Below are 22,821 nucleotides of genomic sequence, written 5' to 3'. Positions count from 1 at the left end.
TCCCACCAGATGCTTGCTTGTTCCAGGCCCTTCCCAAGGGGAAACACAGCGTTCACTAGCCATACATGGAAGCTTCTGGAGAAGTAGTAGTTATGTTATTTATCCCTTGCTGTTATTCTGTGAGGTAAGAAGCGTGGTCTTTGTTGCACAGGTGAAGAAAACCAAGGAGCTTCCTTTCCCAGGGCCATATTGCTGTGAGTGGTAAAGTAGACATTTGACTCAAGTCTGTCTGAATCTTTCTTGAGCAGCATTTGACCAGCTCCTCTTAGTTGTGGAGCCTTTCCAATGGAGCGAAATGCAGATGAACGAAGAAACAAGCCTGGCGAGAGCAGAGCTGCCCTCCTTCAAACTGAGAGGGGTGGAGTCCCTAGCTCCTCCCTCTTCCAGGTGGCCTGAGGCATCTCCATGGAAACCATCCCAGAGGCGTCGCAAGGACACAAAGAGGACACAGGTTTAGATCTTTGAAACACTCTATTGTCTTTCCAGGTAGTTAGGGCTCAGACACCAGTCGTCTTCGCCTAGATAGAAGAGAGGGGTTCTTCGGGACTTGGGGTTTGTATTGCCCAGAGTGGAGGTTGGCAGTAATGCCAGGAGCAGACAAATGAAGATGAGAGTGCTGCGAGCTGGAAATCTCGTCGGCAGTGCTGAGAGTTCTTGGAGGTCACTGGGTAGCGCTGCCCAGCACCACCACTGTCTCGACGAGTCACAGTAAAAGTTTGGCAGGAAGAATAATAGTGGAATTCTTGGTATTTGGGGCTTACTCTAGGGTCCACAGTGCAACCTGCAGGACCATCTGACCATGCACTTTTCCCCACACCCACCCACCAACTCATTTACTATATGAGTCCCTACTATGTATGAGGCCCTGAGAAATCAAAGATTAAACTACTATCCCTGCCCTTGAAGAGCCCGTAGGCTGGCAAACAGATAACTACTATACGTGGCAGCCCAGACAAGAGTTCCATAACACCTAGGAGTGTCAGGGAAGGCTTCCTAAAGTGTCCGGTATGGTTGCCATCAGCCTCAGGTTAAAATCCAGCTCACTGCCAAGACAAGACCTGCAACTGTCTACCAGGCTTTTTTTGGTTGTTGAGATACATAAAGTGATGGTATTTGGAGGGCTCACCAAGGAAAAGCCATTGTCCAAGGATCCTGGCCAGACCGCTCTGGGGGGCCATCTATAGGGATCTTCTGGGATGCCCTGGTGCATTGGTTGGCCTGTTGCTTTTCTTTGAAGCCATGTGAGGCCACTTGGGATTCTTTGAGGGCAAGGCATGGCTTGTACATGTTGACCCCTGTCTCTGAATCCCTGTCTTCCTTTACCTGGCAGTCAAGGTTAGTTGTCTCCTGCCTCCATCCTGGTCTGGCCAGGAGCGCATCTGGGTGTCTTTGTGCACTCATGGTATCTCTCTTGGCTCACCTCTGTGTTCTAGTTGATGGTCTTTTCTGTTCCTCTCACTAGTCTGTTTGTGGACAAGACCTGTATCCTGTATCCCAGTGCCCAGCACTGAGCTTGACGCATAGTAAATCTTTAGTAGATGTGTAAAATGAACAAGTACACCACGGTGCATTTGAATTTGATCCTGAAAGACGATTAGGGTTTACCAAGCAGAGAAGTGGTAGAAGGGGATTCTAGAGAGAAGGAATTGAGACTTGTTCCAAGGTCCACCATGACTTACTCCATGTATGCCCTAAACTTATCTGAAACTTGCTTTTGTCATCTGCAGAATAGTGATAATATTTATCTTGCAGGTTCATGGTAGGGATTCAAGGTGATGTTATAAATGTCTTGGCACCTTGTGCATACAAAGTACCATGATGAAATAGGTATTGGGCTTACTTTTTTTTTTTCATTAAGTAATCTCTGTGCTCAACGTGGGACTTGAATTCATGACCCTGACATCAAGAGTCACCTGCTCCACCAGCTGAGCCCGGTCTTAAAATAACATGACTTTGTTGGTTGTAAACTACTGATGAGTATTTTTAAAAATTTGAGGTTTATGTTGAAAATACAAGGAGAGCCACTCTTTGAACTATTCGTGGCCTTATGGTTGCTTGTCCTGGGAGGATTGTTGTTCCTGGAAGGACTGGACACTACGTGATTTTGCCTTGTTCTGATTGTGAATTCGTAGAATAATTATTCTGAGCTTTGTGCTCCCCATTCTCTGACTCACAGGACATGTGAAAGGAAATTCTTCATGTGGGTTTGAAAGGTCAGGAGGAAGCTGAGGTCCTAACAGCTGACCTACTGCTCCGCTCTTCCCATGTAGGCCACCCTTGTGTGACTTTCCCCTTTGAATTACACACAGGACTCTGTTAACTGATCAGGGGCAGGGATCTGTCCAATCTAGTGTGCCTTCCAAGAAACCTGTTACAGGACAAAATCTGTTTGTCGTAGGTGGTCAGAATGTATCTATGACGAAAGCTGAAGTTTTCTCAAAACAGGAAAAAATGGATTCTTAGGAGGCGACCTCTTCTTCCAGAGTCTTACGTTAGCAGTAACGACAACAGAAGAGCTGTGGCTGGGGAGCGCTGATTCCAACCCTCAGAGTCGCTCAGTGAGTCTCACGACATCCTTGTGAGACTGGAGTTGTTATTCACACTTTGTAGATGGGGAGTTTGAGGAACAAGACTTTGACACTAAGTGTGCCCAACTCCAGAACTTTTGCTTTTAGTGGGTCGGCTTCCTGGTCTCCTGCCTGTGTCCCATTAGTGCGTCTGCTGTGTCGGTCTCCCTCCGTGGCAGAGAGCGTGTGGCTAGCTCCCAATGGCCCCGCGAGCTCTGTCCGTGAGGTCGCATCTGTGGCAATCTGAGATTGCTTCTGTCTTCTTCCTCTCCTCAGCTATGGGGTGCTGCTTTGGGAGCTCTTGACTGGCGAGGTGCCCTTCCGAGGAATCGATGGCTTAGCCGTGGCTTATGGAGTGGCCATGAACAAGCTCGCCCTCCCCATTCCTTCTACGTGCCCAGAACCTTTTGCCAAACTCATGGAAGGTAAGTGACCCCTGACTGGCACAACACTGGAGAAAGTTTACCTTCTTAGCAGCGCTTGGGTAGATTTCAGACAATTCTGCTGGGTCCGTTACGGAGAGAGGAGATGAAGTACGAGTCAGTCAAGGAGGGATCCTGGGGTGGTTGGAAGAGCTACTTTCAGATGATGTGGGCACCCGCTACGCTGATGTCACAGGTGCTCCTTCTGCCCCTCTCCAGTGACTGTAGAACTCAACTTAGTAACTAAAGCCTGCTATCCAGTACTTCAGTATTTTATTATTTAATACAAAATGAGAAGATATGGCAGCTTTTATTTTCAGGACCTCTGAGCGTATTACATCTAGAAACGAAGAATGTCTGAGAAGAAAGGAACTCTAAAAGTCACCTGGTCAAACCCTGTAATTCCCCGAGTGAGAAATCCAAAACTGTGAGAGGCAAAGTGCACTGTTAGCTAGTGTCTGAGCTGAGAATAGGTAGAGTTCACTTTTCCCGACACCCAGTCCAGTCCTTTTTATCTTTGCCTTATCATCATCCCATTGAGGTGGGGAAGGCTGCTCATTTGTTTGTGGGAAATTGAGGTCCGAAGTCTACTTAACCACTCTCAGGACTGGAATCGTGTAGGAACATGGTAAATCCTGGTTGTCGAGCCCAAGCTCTTCAGACTTGCTTTTCTGATGGTAAATCAGCAGGCAGAGTCGTTTGGGGGCAGAACTGCTGCGTGTTATTTCCACGTTCATTCTTTATGATCGTGAGCTTGCTTTACCTCCCCAGCCCTGTGTGTGGCTGCTGAAATCCCTGTGTTTCTGTTTCTGGAAGGAAAAATGAGAGGGAGTTTTCTGGTAAATGAGGTCACATAATATTCTGTCTTAGCTTGTCTCTGTCCATTCGTGCTCTCTGTCTGCTCTCGTGTTCCATGCAGACTGCTGGAATCCTGACCCTCATTCACGACCATCTTTCACAAATATCCTGGACCAGCTAACTACCATAGAGGAGTCCGGCTTCTTTGAGATGCCCAAGGACTCCTTCCACTGCCTGCAGGATGACTGGAAACATGAGATTCAGGAGATGTTTGACCAACTCAGGGCCAAAGAAAAGGTAAATAAAACAAGAAAAAGGCGTGCATTGAATCAGTGGGCCTTCCTCACTGGGCCCTCCCCACTGGGGCCTCTGGACAGATTCTGACACAACCACACCTTCCCGCTTAGTTTGAGGTAACAGAGCAGCTTTTTCTTCCTGACTTTACACAGGGAGAGTTCTCCAGGTCTCAGGTGTGACCTGAAGTACTAGAGACATTTTCTTTCTTCCTGGGATTTGGCAGGAACAAGTAGGGGTGTCATGAGTTCAAAGTTCTTCACACAGAGTATCTACTTCATTGTCCAAACCAGAGGAAGAGCACCATGGGGCAGGTACCAGCAGAAAATATGAGAGGGTTCTAGAAATGTTTCTCGGCTCTGTACTGGACTTCCAGAGTGGGGGTTAACTTGAGATGGGGACGCTTCAGCACTGAGCACCCTTCCAGCATATCCTGCCACTGTCTTTGGTGTCAGAATCAGAAACAGCAGATGGGCTAAAAGCACCGTGGTTCTGAAATTATATGGTATTTTGCATGTTTTTATGAAAAAGGCTCAAGCCCGAACTGACTGAGGAGTTCAGATACTCTTAGCTTACTAGACATCTGCCTTTCATTTTGGTGGCCATTCCTTACATGGCTCCTCTCTGGGCCCATGGTGTCTGGAGAGCAGTCTGAGTCCACAGAGGGGAAGCAGATCACAAGCACTTATGTTGTTTCTACCGCAGGGACCAGGCTGGATCTAAGGGCTACAGCTAGGGGCCCAAGCAGCGTCCATGTGTCTCTTGGTTAATTTCTTGTTTCCCTCCTCATTGTCCGCTCTGGGCATTTGGGAAGCCACATAATAACAGTAGCTGAAATTGCGTACATCTTTATGGCTTCCCAGTTCTTTCCCTTGAAAGATGTGATGATGAAAGAACCTTTCGTCCTTTTTATCCAGGAGTCTCATGGCCCCTGCCTGCCCCCAGGAGGGCAGGTGTTTCTGTCTTTCTCATCTCAGGGCGAAGGGTCAGTGACCTGTCACACAGCCAGTAAGTGGGGAAACAGAATCTTCAACCTGGGTCTTCTGATTCTAAAGCCATCTTCTCTCCAATATTGTTTGCCTAAACAAATGACTTAAAAATTATTTCTGGAGCTGATTTGAAGATTTAAACTCCTTTTTATGCCACATAGCAACCCTAAACCTGGTACTATTTGGCAAGTCAATGAGTGTTCCGCAGGGGAATGGACAAATCTTTTGGGACCTGGGTGGGGGAGGGGACCGACACTGACTATTGGGCAGAATGATTGAAAGAGGGTGTTCCTGGGGCACCTGGGTGGCTCTGTCAGTTAAACATCTAACTTTGGCTCAGGTCATGATTTCAGGGTCCTGGGATCGAGCCCCACTCATCAGGGAGTCTGCTTCTCTCTCTCCCTCTGCCCCTCCCCCTGCTCCTGCTCTCTCTCTCTCTCTCTCTCTCTCTCTCTCAAATAAGTAAATAAATAAAATCTTTAAAAAAGAAGAAGGTGCTCCTGTTGCTAATGCTGTTCCAACTAGAAGAAACCTAGAGTTGCTGGTCCTTTAGGTTGTTGAATCACTTGATTCTTGGTTTTCTTTCTCTTGATTGATGAAATTATAAAGGTACCTGCCAGTAAGAAAAACGAAATTTGGGTTTTGTCATAGGTAGTTACTAGGAGAAGCCAAACCCGTTCTCATAAGAGCTAACATTCGTAGGGCATGTACTATGTGCCATGCTCTGTTATGAAGTGATTTATATGAATTCTTACATAATCTTACATAATAAGATCATAATTGTCTTATGTAAACAACTGTGTGATGTTAGTGCGGTTGACTCCATGTTACGTATAATGCCCACAGTAACTCGCCCCAGGCCACGATTCAGGCGGTTTGTTCCAGAGTCCTTGCTCTTAACCACTGTGCTATGATGCCTGTCCATTATAAGACTCCTAGTTGGGGAAGTGAGGGTGAGGGATGGTAATGACCTTTCTCTCTGGGGCGATGCTTCTTACATCATTGTATGCAGGTGATGTGATTTGCATACTAGGAGGCTGATCCCCCAATGGGTGTTTCACAAGGAGGAGGAGACTCACCGTGTTTGAGGGTCTTGCTGATATATGGTGCCATTGGCGAATATTCTGTGAGTGTCCTGGTTTCCCATGTGGTTCAGCTCATTCTCAGTTTGTCTCAACTTACTGCTTCCAGGTATCGTGATGATGGATTTGTCTTTGGACTGGGTTCTGAGTTCCCTCAAAGGAAGGGGCTACAACATAAACCATCCCCTAGATAAGAGCAGGTAGGAGAGGAAGACTTAGGAAGGCTGAAATTAGCTTGAACTTTTTAACTTTCCCATCTATCAGCAAAATCACCCAGCCAGGAATGATTTTTCTATAATATATATATATTTTTTAAGATTTTCTTTATTTATTCGACAGAGATAGAGACAGCCAGCGAGAGAGGGAACACAAGCAGGGGGAATGGGAGAGGAAAAAGAAGGCTCATAGCAGAAGAGCCTGATGTGGGGCTCGATCCCATAACACCGGGATCACGCCCTGAGCCGAAGGCAGACGCTTAACAGCTGTGCCACCCAGGCGCCCCAGGAATGATTTTTCTGAATCTTACATGTTTTTGTTCTCTTGATGGTGAAAACAGTAGTGGAACAAGGAGAGCCAAGGCTTTGGGGGTGAGGGGTGGCATATGACAGTGAATCTGTTTTTGGTTTATTTCATCAAAGGAGACATTCAAAAGTTCAGGCTCATCTCTCAGATACTTAATGATGAATCTGGGTTCCTGTAAAGGATTGCATTTATAAAATTGAATTCTGTCTTCCCCTCCTTCCTTCTCAGTCATTCATTGACACTGAGCACTCATCATATACAAAACAATTTTTTCTTTTCCTTTCTTTCTTTCTTTTTTTTTTTTTTTTTTAAGAGAGGGAGCGATGGAGTGGGGTGGCAGAGGGAGAGAGAGAGAGAGAATCCCAAGCAGGCTCCACAGTGCGGAGCCTGATGTGAGGCTCAGTCTCACCACCCTGAGATCGTGACTGAAGCCGAAACCAAGAGTCAGACGTTTAATCAACTGAGCCACCCAGTTGATTAAAGACAATTTTCAAGGTGCTAGTCCTTTTCTTACTTACACCCTTTCTATGACTTTTATTATCCATTTACTTTTATTATTTTAAATTTTTATTATCAATTTTGATACTCCCGTGAGAGTAGAGGGCAAGTTGAATGAAAAGTTCCTAACATCAGAATATTTTATTCCCCTCTTGTCCCTGTTCTCTCTTCTGTTCTCTGCTCGCTGCTCAGCCTCCCCAGTATGTGCTCACATCCTTTTTTCTAGCCCTAGGCTCCCTTTCTGCAGTACTTTGTTTTAGTCTAGAATGACTTCTTAGAGTAGAACATTCCATGGAGAAATTTTAAGTTTCGACCACAAAAGTGTTGCTCTTGCTGCTTTATTGAAGAAATGCCCCACTTTTTTACATTTTACTGCTTCATCCCACCCCAGGCCAGTCTTAGGCCCTGGGTAAGCAGCGCTGATAGTAAGATTCCATCGATCATTGTACGCACCTGTTCAGTTTCCTGATTCCATACACCTCCCCCCTCCCCCACCCCATCTCAGGAACTCCGTGCTGGGTACAAAAGGGAAAGGGGAGGAAGGGAGAGGTTCTGCCCATCTAATACAGCAGCGGTGCTAGAGCAAGTGCCTGGCAGAGACTTCGGGAAGCGTTTTTTCTTCTCTTTGCTCACAATCCTTCCAGAGCACATGGTTGCCCTTCAAGATAGAGGTTTAGAAGACATGCCCCATTACCTTTTGAACAATCACTTAGGAAATATAATTTTATTCTAATGTTAGGTGATACCTGGAGGGCAATTCATTTATCGTGGACACATTTTCAGCTAGATCACATTAAGTTGGTTCTGGTTTAAAAAAACATCCTTTATATAATGGAAAAAATGAAAATAGAACCAAGGCTGTGAAATTTAAGTAAGTGATAATATTTTCAACTCAGACCCCCATTTTTTTTCCCAGTCATAGGCAGTTTTAATCAGTAATCAAGGAGCAACTAGAAACGCTCAGCCCCTGTCTCCAGGGCTGCCATAGCCGTGTCCTCAGTGTGGCTGGGCTGAGCCTGCCCCTCCCCGGCATCCGGGGTGGTCAGCGATTCCTTTACCAGCCAACTGTGAGACCTGAGCCTCTGCCTGGGAATGAGAGTAGGGGGCATTATAGGAGCACTGGCCCTCGAGGGCCTCGGCCTCCCCGCCTGCCCTGAGCACCCCCTCTTCTCTGCCATGCTTCTGCCCCTGCAGGAGCTCCGCACCTGGGAGGAGGAGCTGACGCGGGCTGCGCTCCAGCAGAAGACCCAGGAGGAGCTGCTGCGGCGCCGCGAGCAGGAGCTGGCCGAGCGGGAGATCGACATCCTGGAGCGGGAGCTCAACATCATCATCCACCAGCTGTGCCAGGAGAAGCCCCGGGTGAAGAAACGCAAGGGCAAGTTCAGGAAGAGCCGGCTGAAGCTCAAGGATGGGAACCGCATCAGCCTCCCTTCCGGTCAGTGGCCGGGGACCTGCTGGGGGGTGGGGGCAGGGGGCCTTGGGGAGCCGGGGACCGGGCTCGGAGGCAGGATGTGCTGGGTCTCAGGACGGAGCAGGTTCCAGGTGGGCCGCTCCGTTCAGGAGCAAGACTGGCCTGCGGCAAAGCTGCCCCACTGCAGGGGAGATTTTGAGTGTGACTAGCCACAGAACGGGAAGGAAGACGGACCGGCGACAGGCGGACCGGACAGCAGGTGTCCAGACTGCTAGAGCTTGGCGGCTTGCAGGGAGAACTCCGGGCTCTGCAGAATAGCTCATCTCAGGGTGTCTTTAACTAACTAGTTTTCTGCGGGCAGTTGAGACTAGGATTCGCGGGTAGGAATTTGATTTACCTACAATCTTTCAGAAGCACTTTGGGTGAATAAAGGTATATTTGTAGTATGTTCAGCCTTGGGAAAATGCAAAGTCATAGGAAACTAGGAATTACAATCTGTGGGGTGTAATAGACCCATGGAGGGAAGGGAGCACTCAAGTGTGTGTTTATTGTATTCCAAGTCTGTAAGGTCCTGGGAAGCAAACTCAGTAGAGGGGTAAGGACACCAAGGGAAAATGGCATCATAGGGACGGTAGCGGAGGATTTTAAGCACCAGGATGATGGCTTCGGTACAGACAAGGGAATTCATTCAGTGAAATTCAGTGGATGAGTTTGTGGGACATGTTTACCAGTGTCCTTGTTGTACATTTTTTCTGGCCAGGCAGCACAGAGTCTGTGAGCCCCTCATGAGCGTGCCGCGCATGGCAGCCTGCTGCCGTGTGCTGGGGAAGCTCAGAGGGAAACAGTAGCTCCCACCTTCAGGGAGACCACGTCTAGTCGGGAGACCCAGGTGCAGACGCTCAGCAGTTGATTACACGTCTTGATAGATGAGGACCCTGGGACTTAGAAATCCAGGGCTGTACGGCTTACCTTCTTTATGCTGTGCCGTAAGTGCCTTTGGAAAGCATCCCATTAGCCCCATGGCGCTTGCCTCCCTAGGTTCCCACCAAGGATTAGTCCTTATTCCTTGCTTTGCTGCCCTTAGTGAGGAGTATCCGTCTGCCCACTTTGGTCCCCGAGAAAAGGGGGCCTGTCCTCATAGATTGTAAGAAACAGAATTTTAAGTGAGATTTCCTAGAATAATCAGCAAGTCTCATGATCTTAGGAAAACTATCGTAAATGTGTAATTGCTACACCAGTGTCCACTGTAGATGAGATTGACTTGGAGAGTGAATTTTCCTTCTCCTCATACGTTCGTCTTGCTGTCCTGCCACCTTTGGGGAGAAAGAGATGATTCTGAGAGAGAAGGTTTCCCAGGCAAACAGGGGGCTTCTTAGGAAATCAGGGCCTGTCCCTCAAGCTTGCCAGGAGATGTCACTTTTCTCATAGGAACTGGGTTATGGAAAATTCTAATGCACACACGTGTCTGTCTTTTCCCAAGCAGATTTCCAGCACAAGTTCACGGTTCAGGCCTCCCCCACCATGGATAAAAGGAAGAGTCTCGTCAACAGCCGCTCCAGTCCTCCTGCGAGCCCCACCATCATTCCTCGCCTTCGAGCCATCCAGTGTGAGACTGTTTCCCAAATTAGTTGGGGCCAGAACACACCAGGGGCATCTGTCCCCTGCTCTGTCCAGCCACCGACTGGCCCAGGCTTGCTCCATCCATAACTTCTGCCGCCTGTCCTCGGCAATGTGTATATACATGCACATATGTACGCAAACCCTTAGCCCTCCTTCTTGTCTCTCTCCATTAGCTTTATACTCCTGCCTCCCCTGCTTTTCCTTAGAGACCAGCAGAGGGGTTTGTGGGTATTGATGGGATCTTTCCTGAACTACAAAGCAATTCGGAAACTGGTGTGTGATGTAGATAGCATGGTACCTGGCCTGGGGGCCTTGTGTGCTCTCTGCCATATTTGGGGCATCGTTGTTTTTCTTTTGTTCATGCTTCCCAGGGAAGGGTGTTTTCAAAGTGTAGGTCCTAAGGAAACTTGCCAAATACTTTGTGATAGGCCAAATCTGGACCAATTTTGTTTTGACCACAGTGTTTATTAAAAAGAATTTACACACACACGTGTGTGTATGAATGGAGTCATTTCCCTAACTTAAAGATAGAGATTTCATTTAAAAACAAAACAAAAAAACAAACCCTAGCTGGCTGTGCTTGAAAAATCCTTTCATTTCTGTGGATTCCCTTCCTTCATGTGGCCACAGTTGGCTGGAAGCGATGGTGGCTTCCATATGCTCTGTATTTTGCTTCAGTCCCCTCAGCTCCTATTTTTTGGTGTCTGGAACCATCCACTCATTTATGATGTAAGCCTAGTCTCTGAAACATTTGGGTTTCAACTTGTGCTGTAAGGTAGCAATGTCAGAAGAACGTTCCTCCTCTCTTGTCTATTGTATTTCTCTAGGCCTGTTCCTTCCCCTCCCCCTCCTGCTCCCGACTTCCTGCTCCATAGTCTTGAGCTCCTCATTGTCTTCCTTTCTTACCAAAACTCTTTTCTGCACTTCCAAGTCTTCCTCACCCCCTTATCTTTTTCTCTTTCCTACCTACCACCTTCCCTACCCACCCCCAGGCCAGTTCCACCCAACAAAACAAGTTCCTTAAGTCAGATCTGTTTGGAACTCTGATGTCTGGCTGGCCTAAGTCCAGCTTTGCATTGGAGAATCTGGGAAGTTTTTCCATGTTTGGTACTTTGAGAGTGCTCCATGATTGGTGCCTGAGGACTTGAAGGCTCCACTTGGGCACAGAGTTTTTGAGGAGGTGTGACTTCTTCCCTGCAACTCCATATGTGTGTGTGTGTGTGTGTGTGTGTCTATTGAGGTAGAGGCTAGTTTTGGGGGGACTCTGTCTATCTTTTTTCCAGATCCCAGCCAACTTTTGTTATTCACAGTGACACCAGGTGAAAGCAGCAAAACCTGGGGCCGGAGCTCAGTCATCCCAAAAGAGGAAGGGGAGGAGGACGAGAAGAAGGCCCCCAAGAAGAAAGGACGGACGTGGGGGCCAAGTACGCTTGGTCAGAAGGAGCTTGCCTCAGGAGATGAAGGGTAAGAGCCAGAATGCAGGAGAGTCTCTCCACTTAAAGATGGGTATTCCCTTTTAAAACTACGATGTGAAATACTTCTGCTCTGTTGTGCGTTTCATTGCTTTCTGAGAAATTACAAGCCTCTTGCTCTTTGCAACGGTTTTCCAATCTCCTTGCTCCCCGGAACCTCCCCTAGGACGGCCCTCAGCATACTTTCTGTGTAAAGGGCCAGATAATAACTGTTTTAGGCCCTGTGGGTCCTATTATCTCTCTTGCAGCTCCTTTGCTCCGCCCCTGTGCTGCCATGCCGAAGCAGCCATAGACCACAGGCGACACGTAAATGAAGGAGCGTGCCTGTATTTGTTCAGTAGAACGTCATAAACACAGGCGGTGGACGGGAGTTAGCCCCGGTTATAGTTTGCTGACCCCTGCAGGTGTCTGACTCAGAGTAGCAGGTAGACCAAGCAGTAACAGAGTATGAGCAGTTCTGCCAGATGTTCTGCCTCCAACTGGCTCTTCCCCTTCAAACGTCCGCTCAGAGCAAAGAGAAGGACGAGCAGGGCTTACTAGACTCTCTTGACTTGGAGGCTTATGCCGAAGCAGGGATGGACGGAATAATCCAGCCCTGGTCGTCAGTGCACTCAGATGTAACTCCAAGGCCACCAGAACTTTTTTTTTTTTAAGTTCAATTAATGAACAGTTTCAGAGGTAGAGTTCAGCGATTCATCAGCCTTCTCTAACACCCAGTGCTCATGACATCACGGGCCCACCAGAACATCTTTTAAGCCACCCTGACAGGTGTGAGCGCCTCCTCTGGGAAAAGCACGAGACCCAGCTTTGTGTCTTGGATGTGCTTGTGTTCTTCCTGTGGCTTCCACGTTAAATTGTCTCAAGTCCCGGTTCTTCAGAGGCCAGTCCCTTGCCCTGTAGTTAGCAGTGGCAAGCGTAACCACTGACCCCAGACCGCCTGGGTGTGAATCCTGGCCCCACCAGGCCTCGCCCTGTGGGCTTAGGTGTCCTCATCTGTAAAACAGGACTTATGTCAACACCCACCTCGTGGAGCTGATGCGAGGATTCTGTAAGTTCCTCCTTGGGAAGGGCGGACAAGATCCGCTGGCTCGTGGTGAGCCTGTGTAAATACTGGTCTGAGGGTCCCTCCGCGCTTCGCGTACGATTTCTGTGTCACACCTGAAGAATGAGCGTAGTGGCGTATAGCTCTTATTCTTGCTGTTAGAACCTGGAATCCTGTTTCTTGACTTTTCTAAGTGTGAGAAGCAGCAGCAACCCCCTTCTCCCTTTTCAGTGACTTTCCCGAGCTTGTGCCTGGACCTGTTCCTGGCTCTGGGATTCCTTTGACTACTAAGAAGGTTTCAGGTCCAAAATCTGTTTTCTCATGTCAGATCTGAGCTGAAGGTGAAAATATCAGTTTGGTGTATAACAGATTGAAGCCAGGCTTTATAAATCACTAGATGCCTTGGAATAGAGCAAAGAAAGGAAGGGAAGGAGGAAAGAAAAGGAAAAGGAAGAAAGAAAAAGAACATTTAGGTATTTAGGGCCAACTCCCTAAGCGCCGTGAGAGTTCGGTGAATGGGCCCTCTAGGGATGGCAGACTGCTCTGCCGTGGGAGGTTATGTAGGGCAAGAGCTTTCTGTTCGATTTCCTTTGAGCCCTGGGGTAGAGTAGGGTTGAGGTGGGTCTGAGAAACTCAGTCACCCTGAATCCCTTGGTATTTCTGACATTCATGTGATTCCTGATAGGATTCACCTGATAGGATTTCCTGTGGATCCCAGTAGTTCTGTTTCACTGATATTTTTTGTCTTGCTGGTAAATTAACTTCATTTCACATTCCAAAATATTAATTTTGGCATTTTCTTCCCCCTTGCATAGATTTGCCCTCAAAACTGTTATCACGTTCAAAATAGGACTTAATTTTTTATGATTCTCAGTTCCTATTCAAGAAATGAAGTATATTCCATTCATTATCCAGTAAAGACCTCTTTAATGTCAGACATTTTTGAGAGCCTCTGTATGACATATTTCTAATTTTAGTCCCTATCAATGGAAGAAAATATGTCACAACAAAAAGCTGTATTGAATTTAGTAATGTCAAGTGAATTTGCATCTCCATCCTTTCAAAAAATAGTATGTATCTCAGAGGGAACATATGTACTGCCTTGTAGACAGCTTGGGATTTGTGGATCCATGAGGTCTGTGCATTGTGCTGTGGTGGCTCAGGGACCTTTGTCCCACAGATTGGGAGGTCCTGAGGCTGTGGCAGCTCAAGCAGGGCCACCACGTTGAGATTCCTGCATGGTGTGGGCTGTGCTGACCAGGCCAGAGGAGGGCAGCTGGCACGTAGCTGGAGTCCAGCTTTGAGGGCTCCCATGTGGGAGAGGCTTAAGTTGGATGTACCCACTGTTGCCTACTACTCGTTTTCTTTATTCATTGAAGATCCCCTCAGAGACGTGAGAAAGCTAATGGTTTAAGTACCCCATCAGAATCTCCACATTTCCACCTGGGGTGAGTCTAACCTTCACCCTTCCATCGAATGTGTTCGTAATAGTCTCCCTTCCATTTCCTTGTTCTCATGGCACACCCCGTAGAATCGAGCCTCGTTGTTGCCAAGGCTGTGCTGACTTTTTTCCTTTGGTACCCTCGTGCACCCTGGGAGCTTCCTGTGTTGGTCTGACTTTCCCTGACCACTCCTGTTGTTGGGATTCTCCTGGCACCCTTAGTTATAGGGGGACGATCCAAGGCGATTTATCCTTTCGTCTTTAGCACTGGCCTTGACTATGCTAATCAGGATTCCCTTGAACACAGAGCTGGAGGTGATGTTAGAAGATTATCAGTTAGAAGTCCCAGACTGGGGGTTTAGGAGATGCTTATCTCTGTGTATTTTGGTGGAAACCACTGGTGGCTGGAATGTACCCGAATTTGCTGGTATTTCTGATAGCACTTGAAACAGAGATCTGAAATGAGGGGAAACATAGGTCCTTCTCTCTCCCTCAGGATGGACTGGGAAGGGTGGGCTTTATTTGAATAGCTTTTTCTGGCCCTAAAATGAGAGCCACCTCTGATTATAATCCTGGTATTTCCAAGGCAACGATAACCCACAGATTACCTCAGTCTTCCCTCTTTATTGTCCGTTAGAGAAAAGACCAGTGCTTCTAGGCCTCTGATTCCCCCATCGTATGAGGGGGTGGGAGGGTACCCCGTCAGGATCCTCAGAGTTACTGGCTTGAGGGTGTGAGTGCATCACAGGGATTTGAAAGCAAGCTCCTGCCCTTTTCCTCTCCGTTCCCAGACAGACCAGGGGCTCGAGTACAGTGTTATGAGCTCCCCACATAGGTCTGTCCCAAAGTGCACTGGGTTGGTGCAGCTTTGTTGGCTGTTTTTTGTTTTTAAAAAGTGGCTGGCTTTGAAAGTTGCCTAAGCATGCCGTAAGCTTGGAAGGAGTGGAGAAACGGTCTGAGTGGAGTAGCCTGGCTGTCCGTGTTTGCTGGCTCGTCTGCCCGGGGCTTGCCTGGCATTGTGGTGTCCCTGAGGTCAGCACCGCGCTGTAGACAGTGTCCTGGAGTGACGGCCTCTCCCAGAAGATGGGCTCAGGCAAGACCCTGGCAGAGCTGGGCAGTCCTCATTCTTCCTGTCCTCCTGCCAGCCTGCCTGCTAGATCTTTCCCCGGCCCCATAGCAGCATGTGGAGGGGTGGGTTCATGCACTGCTTTTCCTTTCCTAGATCATGTGCACTTCTGTTTGTGATGCAAGGGGACTCAGTAATGTTTGCTGCCTGTACCCCAAGGCTCTTGGGCTTTGGTGGAATTAAGCACACAGGGAGAGACATTTGCACAGGCCCGTGGAGGTGAGGGTGGAGTAAGGGAAGTAACCAGTTCTCACAACTTCTTCGTTTCCTCCTATTTAGCCTCAAGTCCCTGGTAGATGGATACAAACAGTGGTCGTCCAGTGCCCCCAACCTGGGGAAGGGCCCGAGGAGTAGCCCAGCCCTGCCAGGGTTCACCAGCCTTATGGAGATAGGTGAGCATTGCCTTTGTCCTGTCGCTGTTCCCTCAGGGAAATTTTGGCCAAGCTTCTGGGACTGTTTCAGGACCCCTAGTTCCCCTTCATGGGGGTTGTCTCCTCTTTACCCAACTCCTGGGCCCCCACCCTATTCCCTCTTGGCTTGCTCTACTCCCAATTCATCGAAGCTTCCCAAATCACAGTTTCTTCCTACTGCTGCCATGGGACCTGCCCTTGGCCTCCTATCCCGAGGAGCCAGGTATAGTCTCCTTAGGGCAGTGCGGAGGGTGAGACCTTGAATCAGGCAATTCCCTTTGCGGGGTCACTTTCCTTTGTATCCTGACGTGGGGAGTCTGCAAAACAGGAGGTGGTGGTGGAAGGCACTGTGATCTTTCTCCAAGGAAGCTTTCCAGTGGCCTGTGATTGCTGAACAGGTAAGGTCTTCTCCAGGCTCTCTCTCAGGTAGTATGTCCCCTTCTCTCTGAAGATTTCCAAGGTCTTCGTAGGTCCATTTATAGAGTAAATGCACCTTCACATGTGGAGTGGTCTTAAGACAGGTCTCTGGGCCATCCTAGAAATTCAAGATCCCTTCCAAGTTTAAGGTGCAAAAAATTAGGAATGTTTCTGTTCTACCCACTGTTCTGGGAAACTCACCTCTTGTGTTGAGGGTCCCGATGAAAGAAGTTGAAAAGTAGCAGATTTCCTTTTCTGAAAACACGAAAAGAAGCTCTGGAATGGAGAGTGATTTCCTTGTGTTGGTCACAGTTGAGTGTGGAGGGCTAAGCCCTGTGGGTTCGATGCCCACTTCCTTATCCCGACCGTGAGACTCTTGACCTTTGCGTTCCTGACGCTCCGCCAGGAGGCCCAGGGCTGGGGAGAAGGACGAGATTCTTCCTCTTGCTGCTTCATTCCATTTGCTGCTTGCCCTCCCTTCCTCTCATCTTCACAGAGGATGAGGACAGCGAAGGCCCGAGGAGTGGGGAGAGTCGCCTACAGCATTCACCCAACCAGTCCTACCTCTGTATCCCATTCCCTCGTGGGGAGGATGGAGAGGGCCCCTCCAGCGATGGAGTCCACGAGGAGCCCACCCCGGTCAACTCAGCCACCAGTACCCCGCAGCTGACGCCCACCAACAGCCTCAAGCGGGGTGGCACCCACCACCGCCGTTGCGAGGTGGCTCTGCTCGGCTGCGGGGCTGTTCTCGCAGCCACAGGCCTAGGGTTTGACCTGCTGGAAGCTGGCAAGTGCCAGCTGCTTCCCCCGGAGGAGCCTGAGCCACCAGCCCGGGAGGAGAAGAAGAGGCGCGAGGGTCTTTTCCAGAGGGCCAGCCGTCCTCGCCGGAGCACCAGCCCCCCATCCCGGAAGCTCTTCAAGAAGGAGGAGCCCATGCTGTTGCTAGGAGACCCCTCTGCCTCCCTAACGCTGCTTTCTCTCTCCTCCATCTCGGAGTGCAACTCCACCCGCTCCCTGCTGCGCTCGGACAGTGATGAGATCGTGGTGTACGAGATGCCTGTCAGTCCGGTCGAGGCCCCCCCGCTGAGCCCTTGCACCCACAACCCCCTGGTCAACGTCCGAGTGGAGCGCTTCAAACGAGACCCTAACCAGTCCCTGACTCCCACCCACGTCACCCTGACGGCCCCCGCGCAGCCCAGTGGTCACCGGCGGACTCCTTCTGACGGGGCCCTCAAGCCAGCGGCTCTCCTCGCCAGCAGGAGCCCCTCCAGCAATGGCTTGAGCCCCAGCCCTGGAGCAGGTGAGTCCGGTCCTCCTCCTCTTTTCTCTTTCCTGCCTTTGTACCTCCCCCAGGAGCGGCAATACTGGAGTGAGTGCCATTCCTCCTGACTCAGCTCACAGGACATGCCGCCCTGAGGCTGGAGCGGCGGCCAGGCTGGCTGCCTTCTCTCCATCCTGTGCCTCAGTTGCAGAAGACAGGCAGGTTCTAGCAAGCATCAGAGCCAGGGTTCCCGTGGAATTCAGGCCCTGGGTCTCGGAGCGCGCAGTGCCGTGCTGGCAGGGCTCGGGTGGGCCAGGAGCCGCGCTCCGCTTGCTCCTGGAGGTGGAGACTGAGGTTCCCAGAACGAAGGCCGTACCGCACACAGGACGGGTATTTGGTGCCATGTGGCTGGGCTCCTGCCTGCCATTACCGCTTAGTACAGACATACCCACAGGCAAGCTTCCTCCTGTGCGTCCTGCCCGACACCACTCATCCCTGACTCATGCCTGACCCCGGACGCGGAGAGGGGTCCAGACGAATTGCCAGTATGGCCGCCTTCTCTGTCTGACACCAGCCACCAGGGCATACGTAACCTAGGTCGCTCCCACCACCATCCCCTCCTCCCTAGAGACCTAAGACTGGCTCTGAAACTGCTCCCAGGGGAAGATGAGATAGCAGTTGAGATTTCAGTGATATTTGAGTGTAAATGACAATTGTGCTTTCCCCTTCAGCTTGCTCCTCCCCTCTTTAGATTTTCTTTATTGGACTCCGATGTGTGTCTCTTTGGGAAGAGACCTTACGATTCATCTTTAGAGTTTTGATACCTCGATTTGTTCCTGCCTCACATGTTTATTCACTGCATGAACTGGGAATAAACAGACGCTTCCTTACGTCAGGGGTCAGCAAACTTACTTGGTAAAGGGCCAGATAGTAAATGTTTTAGGCTTTGGGGGTCCCATGGTCTCTGTTGTAACTACTCCACACGGCTGCTGTAGCGGGAGAGGAAGCAGTAGGTGTGGCCGTGTTACATTAAAGCTTTATTCGCCAACACAGGGTGGCCTGTGGAGCACAGTCCTGCCTTAAGCTCTTTCATCACAGAAGTGACCTCCGTATGTCCCACGATTATTTTTATTATCAGATACAGTGATCATAGCCTTCTGGTTCACTGCTGTATCCCCAGTGCCTCCCAGTACACTGCCCTGTACAGAGTAGGTGCTCATTCAATATTTGTTACTTGGGTTAGTCCAAGTGACTGGGGACATGGCAGCTGTGGGGAGGGAGCGGTTTATACCTGGCCCAGAAACGTGGTGCTGTCATCTGATGCTTCTCCCTTTGTCTCTTTGACCAGGAATGTTGAAAACCCCCAGCCCCAGCCGAGACCCTGGTGAATTCCCCCGTCTCCCTGACCCCAATGTGGTCTTTCCCCCAACCCCAAGGCGCTGGAACACACAGCAGGACTCCACCTTGGAGAGACCCAAGACCCTGGAGTTTCTGCCTCGGCCGCGTCCTTCTGCCAACCGGCAGCGGCTGGACCCTTGGTGGTTCGTGTCCCCCAGCCATGCCCGTAGCGCCTCCCCAGCCAACAGCTCCAGCACGGAGACGCCCAGCAACCTGGACTCCTGCTTTGCTAGCAGCAGCAGCACTGTGGAGGAACGGCCCGGACTTCCGGCCCTGCTCCCGTTCCAAGCGGGGCCGCTGCCTTCTGCCGAGCGGACGCTTCTGGATCTGGACGCAGAGGGCCAGAGTCAGGACAGCACTGTGCCGCTGTGCAGAGCTGGACTGAACACACACAGGCCTGCCCCATATGAGATTCAGCAAGAGTTCTGGTCTTAGCGTGAAAAGGGTTGGGGGCGGCCAAGGGGGAAGCAGGAGGAGATCGGGGGAGCAGGCTGGCACAGCCCTTTCTCAGAGTTGGACCCCCTGAAATCCAGCCCTACTTCTTGCACTGATAATGCACTTTGAAGATGGAAGGGGTGGACGCAGGGCCACTTCAGAGGGTCCCGTGCCCTGCAGGGCCTTTCTACCCATGTCCACTGGAAGGGGCTGTGGCCATCAGCTCTGGCTGTGTAGGGGAGGGAGGGGTGCGTGCATGTCCCCCACCCTCCACAGTCTTCCTCGCCTTTAGGGTGACCCTGCAGGGTCACTCAGCCAAATCTGTCTGCTGCTCCCTCTCCTCAGCCCCCCAGGGAAGCCCAGAGCCTGTCCTGTAGTCCTTTTGTTAGCCCTGAGTTTCGCCTTCCCAAACACCAGTATTGGATACTCCACGATTGATTTTGTTCCTCTTCCACATTCTTCCCCGACACCCACAAATCAGAATCTCATTTGGGGTGAGATAGGAGCTTTTCCATGTCCTCAGCCCTTACGTGCCAGCCGGAGGACGGAAGGCACGGTGCCTGGTGTGGGGCGCAGGAGTTGACGGACCTGGCACTTACCTGCCTGCAATTCCAGGCGCCCCCCTGATTAATTTGAGCCTCGCAGGGGTAAGGGGACCTGCCTCAGTGAGAACTGGGGGGAGGAGGAGGAGGAGGAAACCCAGAGTCTAGTGGCAGCCAAGAGGCTCACAGAGTCTGTCCTTGTTCCTTTTGGAAACATGCAAATCCGGGCAGAAACCAGCACCTGTTGATGGCATCCATCTCCTACCTGGGGTCTGGACGCGGCCAGACCAGTTTCTGCCACAACCATGCTCAATCCCAGGGATCGTTTCTTGGGAGACTCACTCACCAGTGCCAGTTCTGAATCAGAGACAAAGTTCCTGTGTCTGTCTGTTTTGTTGTCTGCTCTTTATGTGGTCTGCCTTCCCTTGTTCTTTCCTCTCATCCCCGGGATCTGTGGACTTCAGCTTATGTGTGGTTGGTAGAGACTTGGCACTGCTCCAAAAGAGCATGGGGGGGGTGGGGTGGGGGCCCCCAGACACTGGGAGCTGGACCGCTGCGGATTTCTTCGCAGCCGGGCCATGCGTTTTCTGGGATGCCCTTGAAGGACAACGGAGCCTTAGTAGTACCTTCTGCAAACGGATACGGTGAGGCCATGATGTTTGTAAGGTGCTTAGAGAGCCCCCAGTGTGCAGCAAGCTCTGAGCCCCAGGCCGTGCAGACTGACCACGGCCTCTTGTCTCTGTACACAGCGGCCCCTGCTGCTGCGCTCTGGACCCTGAGCTGGGGTGGAAGGAGAGCAGAGGCCAACCTCGACCTTTCTGGAATGTGTTTCCTTAACTTGAATGTTGAGTTGCTTCTGGAGCTTTCTCCTGTGTACCTTCACTTTTCCCCTTACCCTGAGGCCTCCTGTGTCAAGTGTGAACAGTTCTCTTTGTGCGGGACACACACACAAACTTGATAGGGAGCGGAGCTATAGGCCGTGCTCCTCTCCCCTCCAGATGTTGCTTCACTGTCCTCTCTCACAGAATAGTTCCCTGGAAGTGTCATAGGACAGCCCGCAGACTGCCAGCGTTTGCTGCCTGGAGGCCAGAACACAGGGAGCCACAAAGCTGGCTCAGGGCATGAGTTTGGTCACTGCTCCGTCTCTCTGTAACTGATAAAGTCCCATTGTGGGAATGAAAAAAGGGGTGATCTTGGTTTTCAAATTGCTCCTTGTTTTAGGAGCTCACTGGCACTTTGGCTCAAGGGCACCACCTCCCCTTGGTGGGAGGCACTTTTAGTGTATGTCCCCGGGGCTTTGCTGCTGGGTCTCATCTCCCTTGCTTTGTGCAGTGAAGACTGAAAGACATGATTTTTGCCTCCATCCCCTCACCCCTTGGCCAGAAGGGGGAAAATGTGAATCCTGTGCACAGTTCCAGCCAACCAAATGACTCCCCTTCATTCTTGATGGGGAGAGCGCCGCACGTGGTCTGTTCTTGCCCTTCCCTGGACTCTCCATGGCCCCAGTTCCTAAGTCACTAATGCATCGATAAGCCCTTGGCTCCACTGAATGGCCCTTCGGTGGGGTGCAGCATACAGCAAAATGCAAACCCTGCTGGCTCTGGACAGTGCTCTGTGCTGTGAGGCAACTGACCGTTTTCTACTTTTTGTTGTTCTTTGAGGCTGCGCCCATCTTCTCTGGAGTGGTAGTACAACTGTTGCCGTGTAGGCTGAACGGTGGCCACTTGGCATTGAGGGAGAGGCGGAACCCATTACTCCCGCATCCAGAGGGAAGACGGGAAGCCTGGGTCTGCTGAGGGTAGAGTTGCACGTGCAAGAGGCAGAAGGAGGGCTAGTCTGCAGCTGCTTTGCTGAGCTTGCACGAAGACGATGAGTTCTTTCTCAGCTCCTCCAAGCCCTGTCTCTGATGGGCCCCTGCCCGCCCCTCTCTCTGTGGGGCGAGGCTCGGTTGGATAAGGATCCTGTATGATAATGGGTTTGAGTTGCTTTCTGTCCACTCTGGCTCCCTGGTCTCTGTGGTGACGGTCAGGAGCAGGCCTTGAAGCTGGGATCAGCCCCTGCAGTGGCATTAGCCCGCATCCCCTGTTCTCTTTCCTCAGGAACACTTTCCCTCTGCTCTTGGCAGGGGCTCACTACCTGGAAAATGGTGATAGAAAGCAGGTCTTCCTCCTTGGGTCCTTCCACTGATTCTAAACAGGATTATCCTCTATTTACCCCCTTGGGGATCCAGGCCACTGCCAGGGGCTGAGTGGATGTTCCCATTTCCCCCATATGTTGTTTCTAAGAGGCTTTGGTGGACGTTTTTCGCTTCACATCCTTTAGTATCCCCGGGGTCTGGTGGTAATGATGAAGGTGGTGACGACATCGTACGCGGGTCAACGCTGAATAGTGCTAACCTTTCCTCCTGACCTTTACAAAATTGCAACATTGTCCTTCTGATACACTTGCTGGTAGAGAAGAGGAAATGCTTGAAGAGGAAGAAATTCAAAGGAAGAGAAATTGAAAGGCTGCTTGGGCGGGCTGCTGAGTCGAGCTCACGGAGCTCTTGAGCCCGGAACAAGGTGGCTCTCTTCCACTTTCTGCTTTGCTCTCTCACCTCGGGCTTGGTTTTTAGCTCCTCTCAAATTTCCTTCCTGTAAAAGCAACCATTGCCTGCTTCCCTGTCAAGGGCAATGAGGACGTGTATCTGAGCAGGTCGCGAAGCACGCAGCTCCCTGCCGGCCATCAGGATGAACTGCTGACAGGAACAGGGTGGGTCTCACCACTTTTGCCTCTAGGGGACTTGCCTGCTGTGTCTTCTGGTTTCTGGAAGAGTAGTGATTTGGAGTTGCCTTAGCATGGGGGCCGTGGTCAGACACATGTTCTGCATTTGTAGCACCTGGTGTTTATAAGCATCCTTTCTAATCGCCCCACTTGTCGGGCTGACCCTCACCACTAGTGTCTCAGGAAGGAGGAACTAGGAGACGGGGAGGCTGGAGGCAGCATCAGAATGACAGTTTGGGGTCGCAGATTTTTTAGGAGTCATTCCCAGAGTCTACTTTGTTTAGAGTCTGGAATCAGGCCAATTCCTGGAA

The 22,821-nt window shown here is 50.5% G+C and overlaps 1 protein-coding gene across 5 annotated transcripts in view; it reads left to right on the top strand.

The window, feature by feature from the left end:
• Positions 1-20,269, top strand: part of MAP3K9 (mitogen-activated protein kinase kinase kinase 9) — a 70,374-nt gene extending 50,105 nt beyond the window's left edge. For 4 of the 5 annotated variants that reach the window (XM_034642519.1, XM_034642523.1, XM_034642522.1 and 1 more), the window contains 9 exons: positions 2,844-2,992; positions 3,909-4,084; positions 8,367-8,607; positions 10,067-10,189; positions 11,514-11,667; positions 14,097-14,165; positions 15,564-15,676; positions 16,608-17,411; positions 18,721-20,269. In XM_034642519.1, coding sequence (XP_034498410.1) covers positions 2,844-2,992; positions 3,909-4,084; positions 8,367-8,607; positions 10,067-10,189; positions 11,514-11,667; positions 14,097-14,165; positions 15,564-15,676; positions 16,608-17,411; positions 18,721-19,205 — 2,314 coding nt within the window. In that variant the 3' untranslated portion in view covers positions 19,206-20,269. The remainder of the gene's footprint in view (positions 1-2,843; positions 2,993-3,908; positions 4,085-8,366; positions 8,608-10,066; positions 10,190-11,513; positions 11,668-14,096; positions 14,166-15,563; positions 15,677-16,607; positions 17,412-18,720) is intronic. The other variant, XM_034642520.1, reaches the window with a different exon arrangement.
• The last annotated feature ends 2,552 nt before the right edge of the window (positions 20,270-22,821 follow it).

This window comes from Ailuropoda melanoleuca, chromosome 14 (genome assembly GCF_002007445.2).
Source record: "Ailuropoda melanoleuca isolate Jingjing chromosome 14, ASM200744v2, whole genome shotgun sequence".
Taxonomy (NCBI): Eukaryota; Metazoa; Chordata; class Mammalia; order Carnivora; family Ursidae; genus Ailuropoda; species Ailuropoda melanoleuca.
This window is presented reverse-complemented; position numbering and strand designations above follow the sequence as displayed.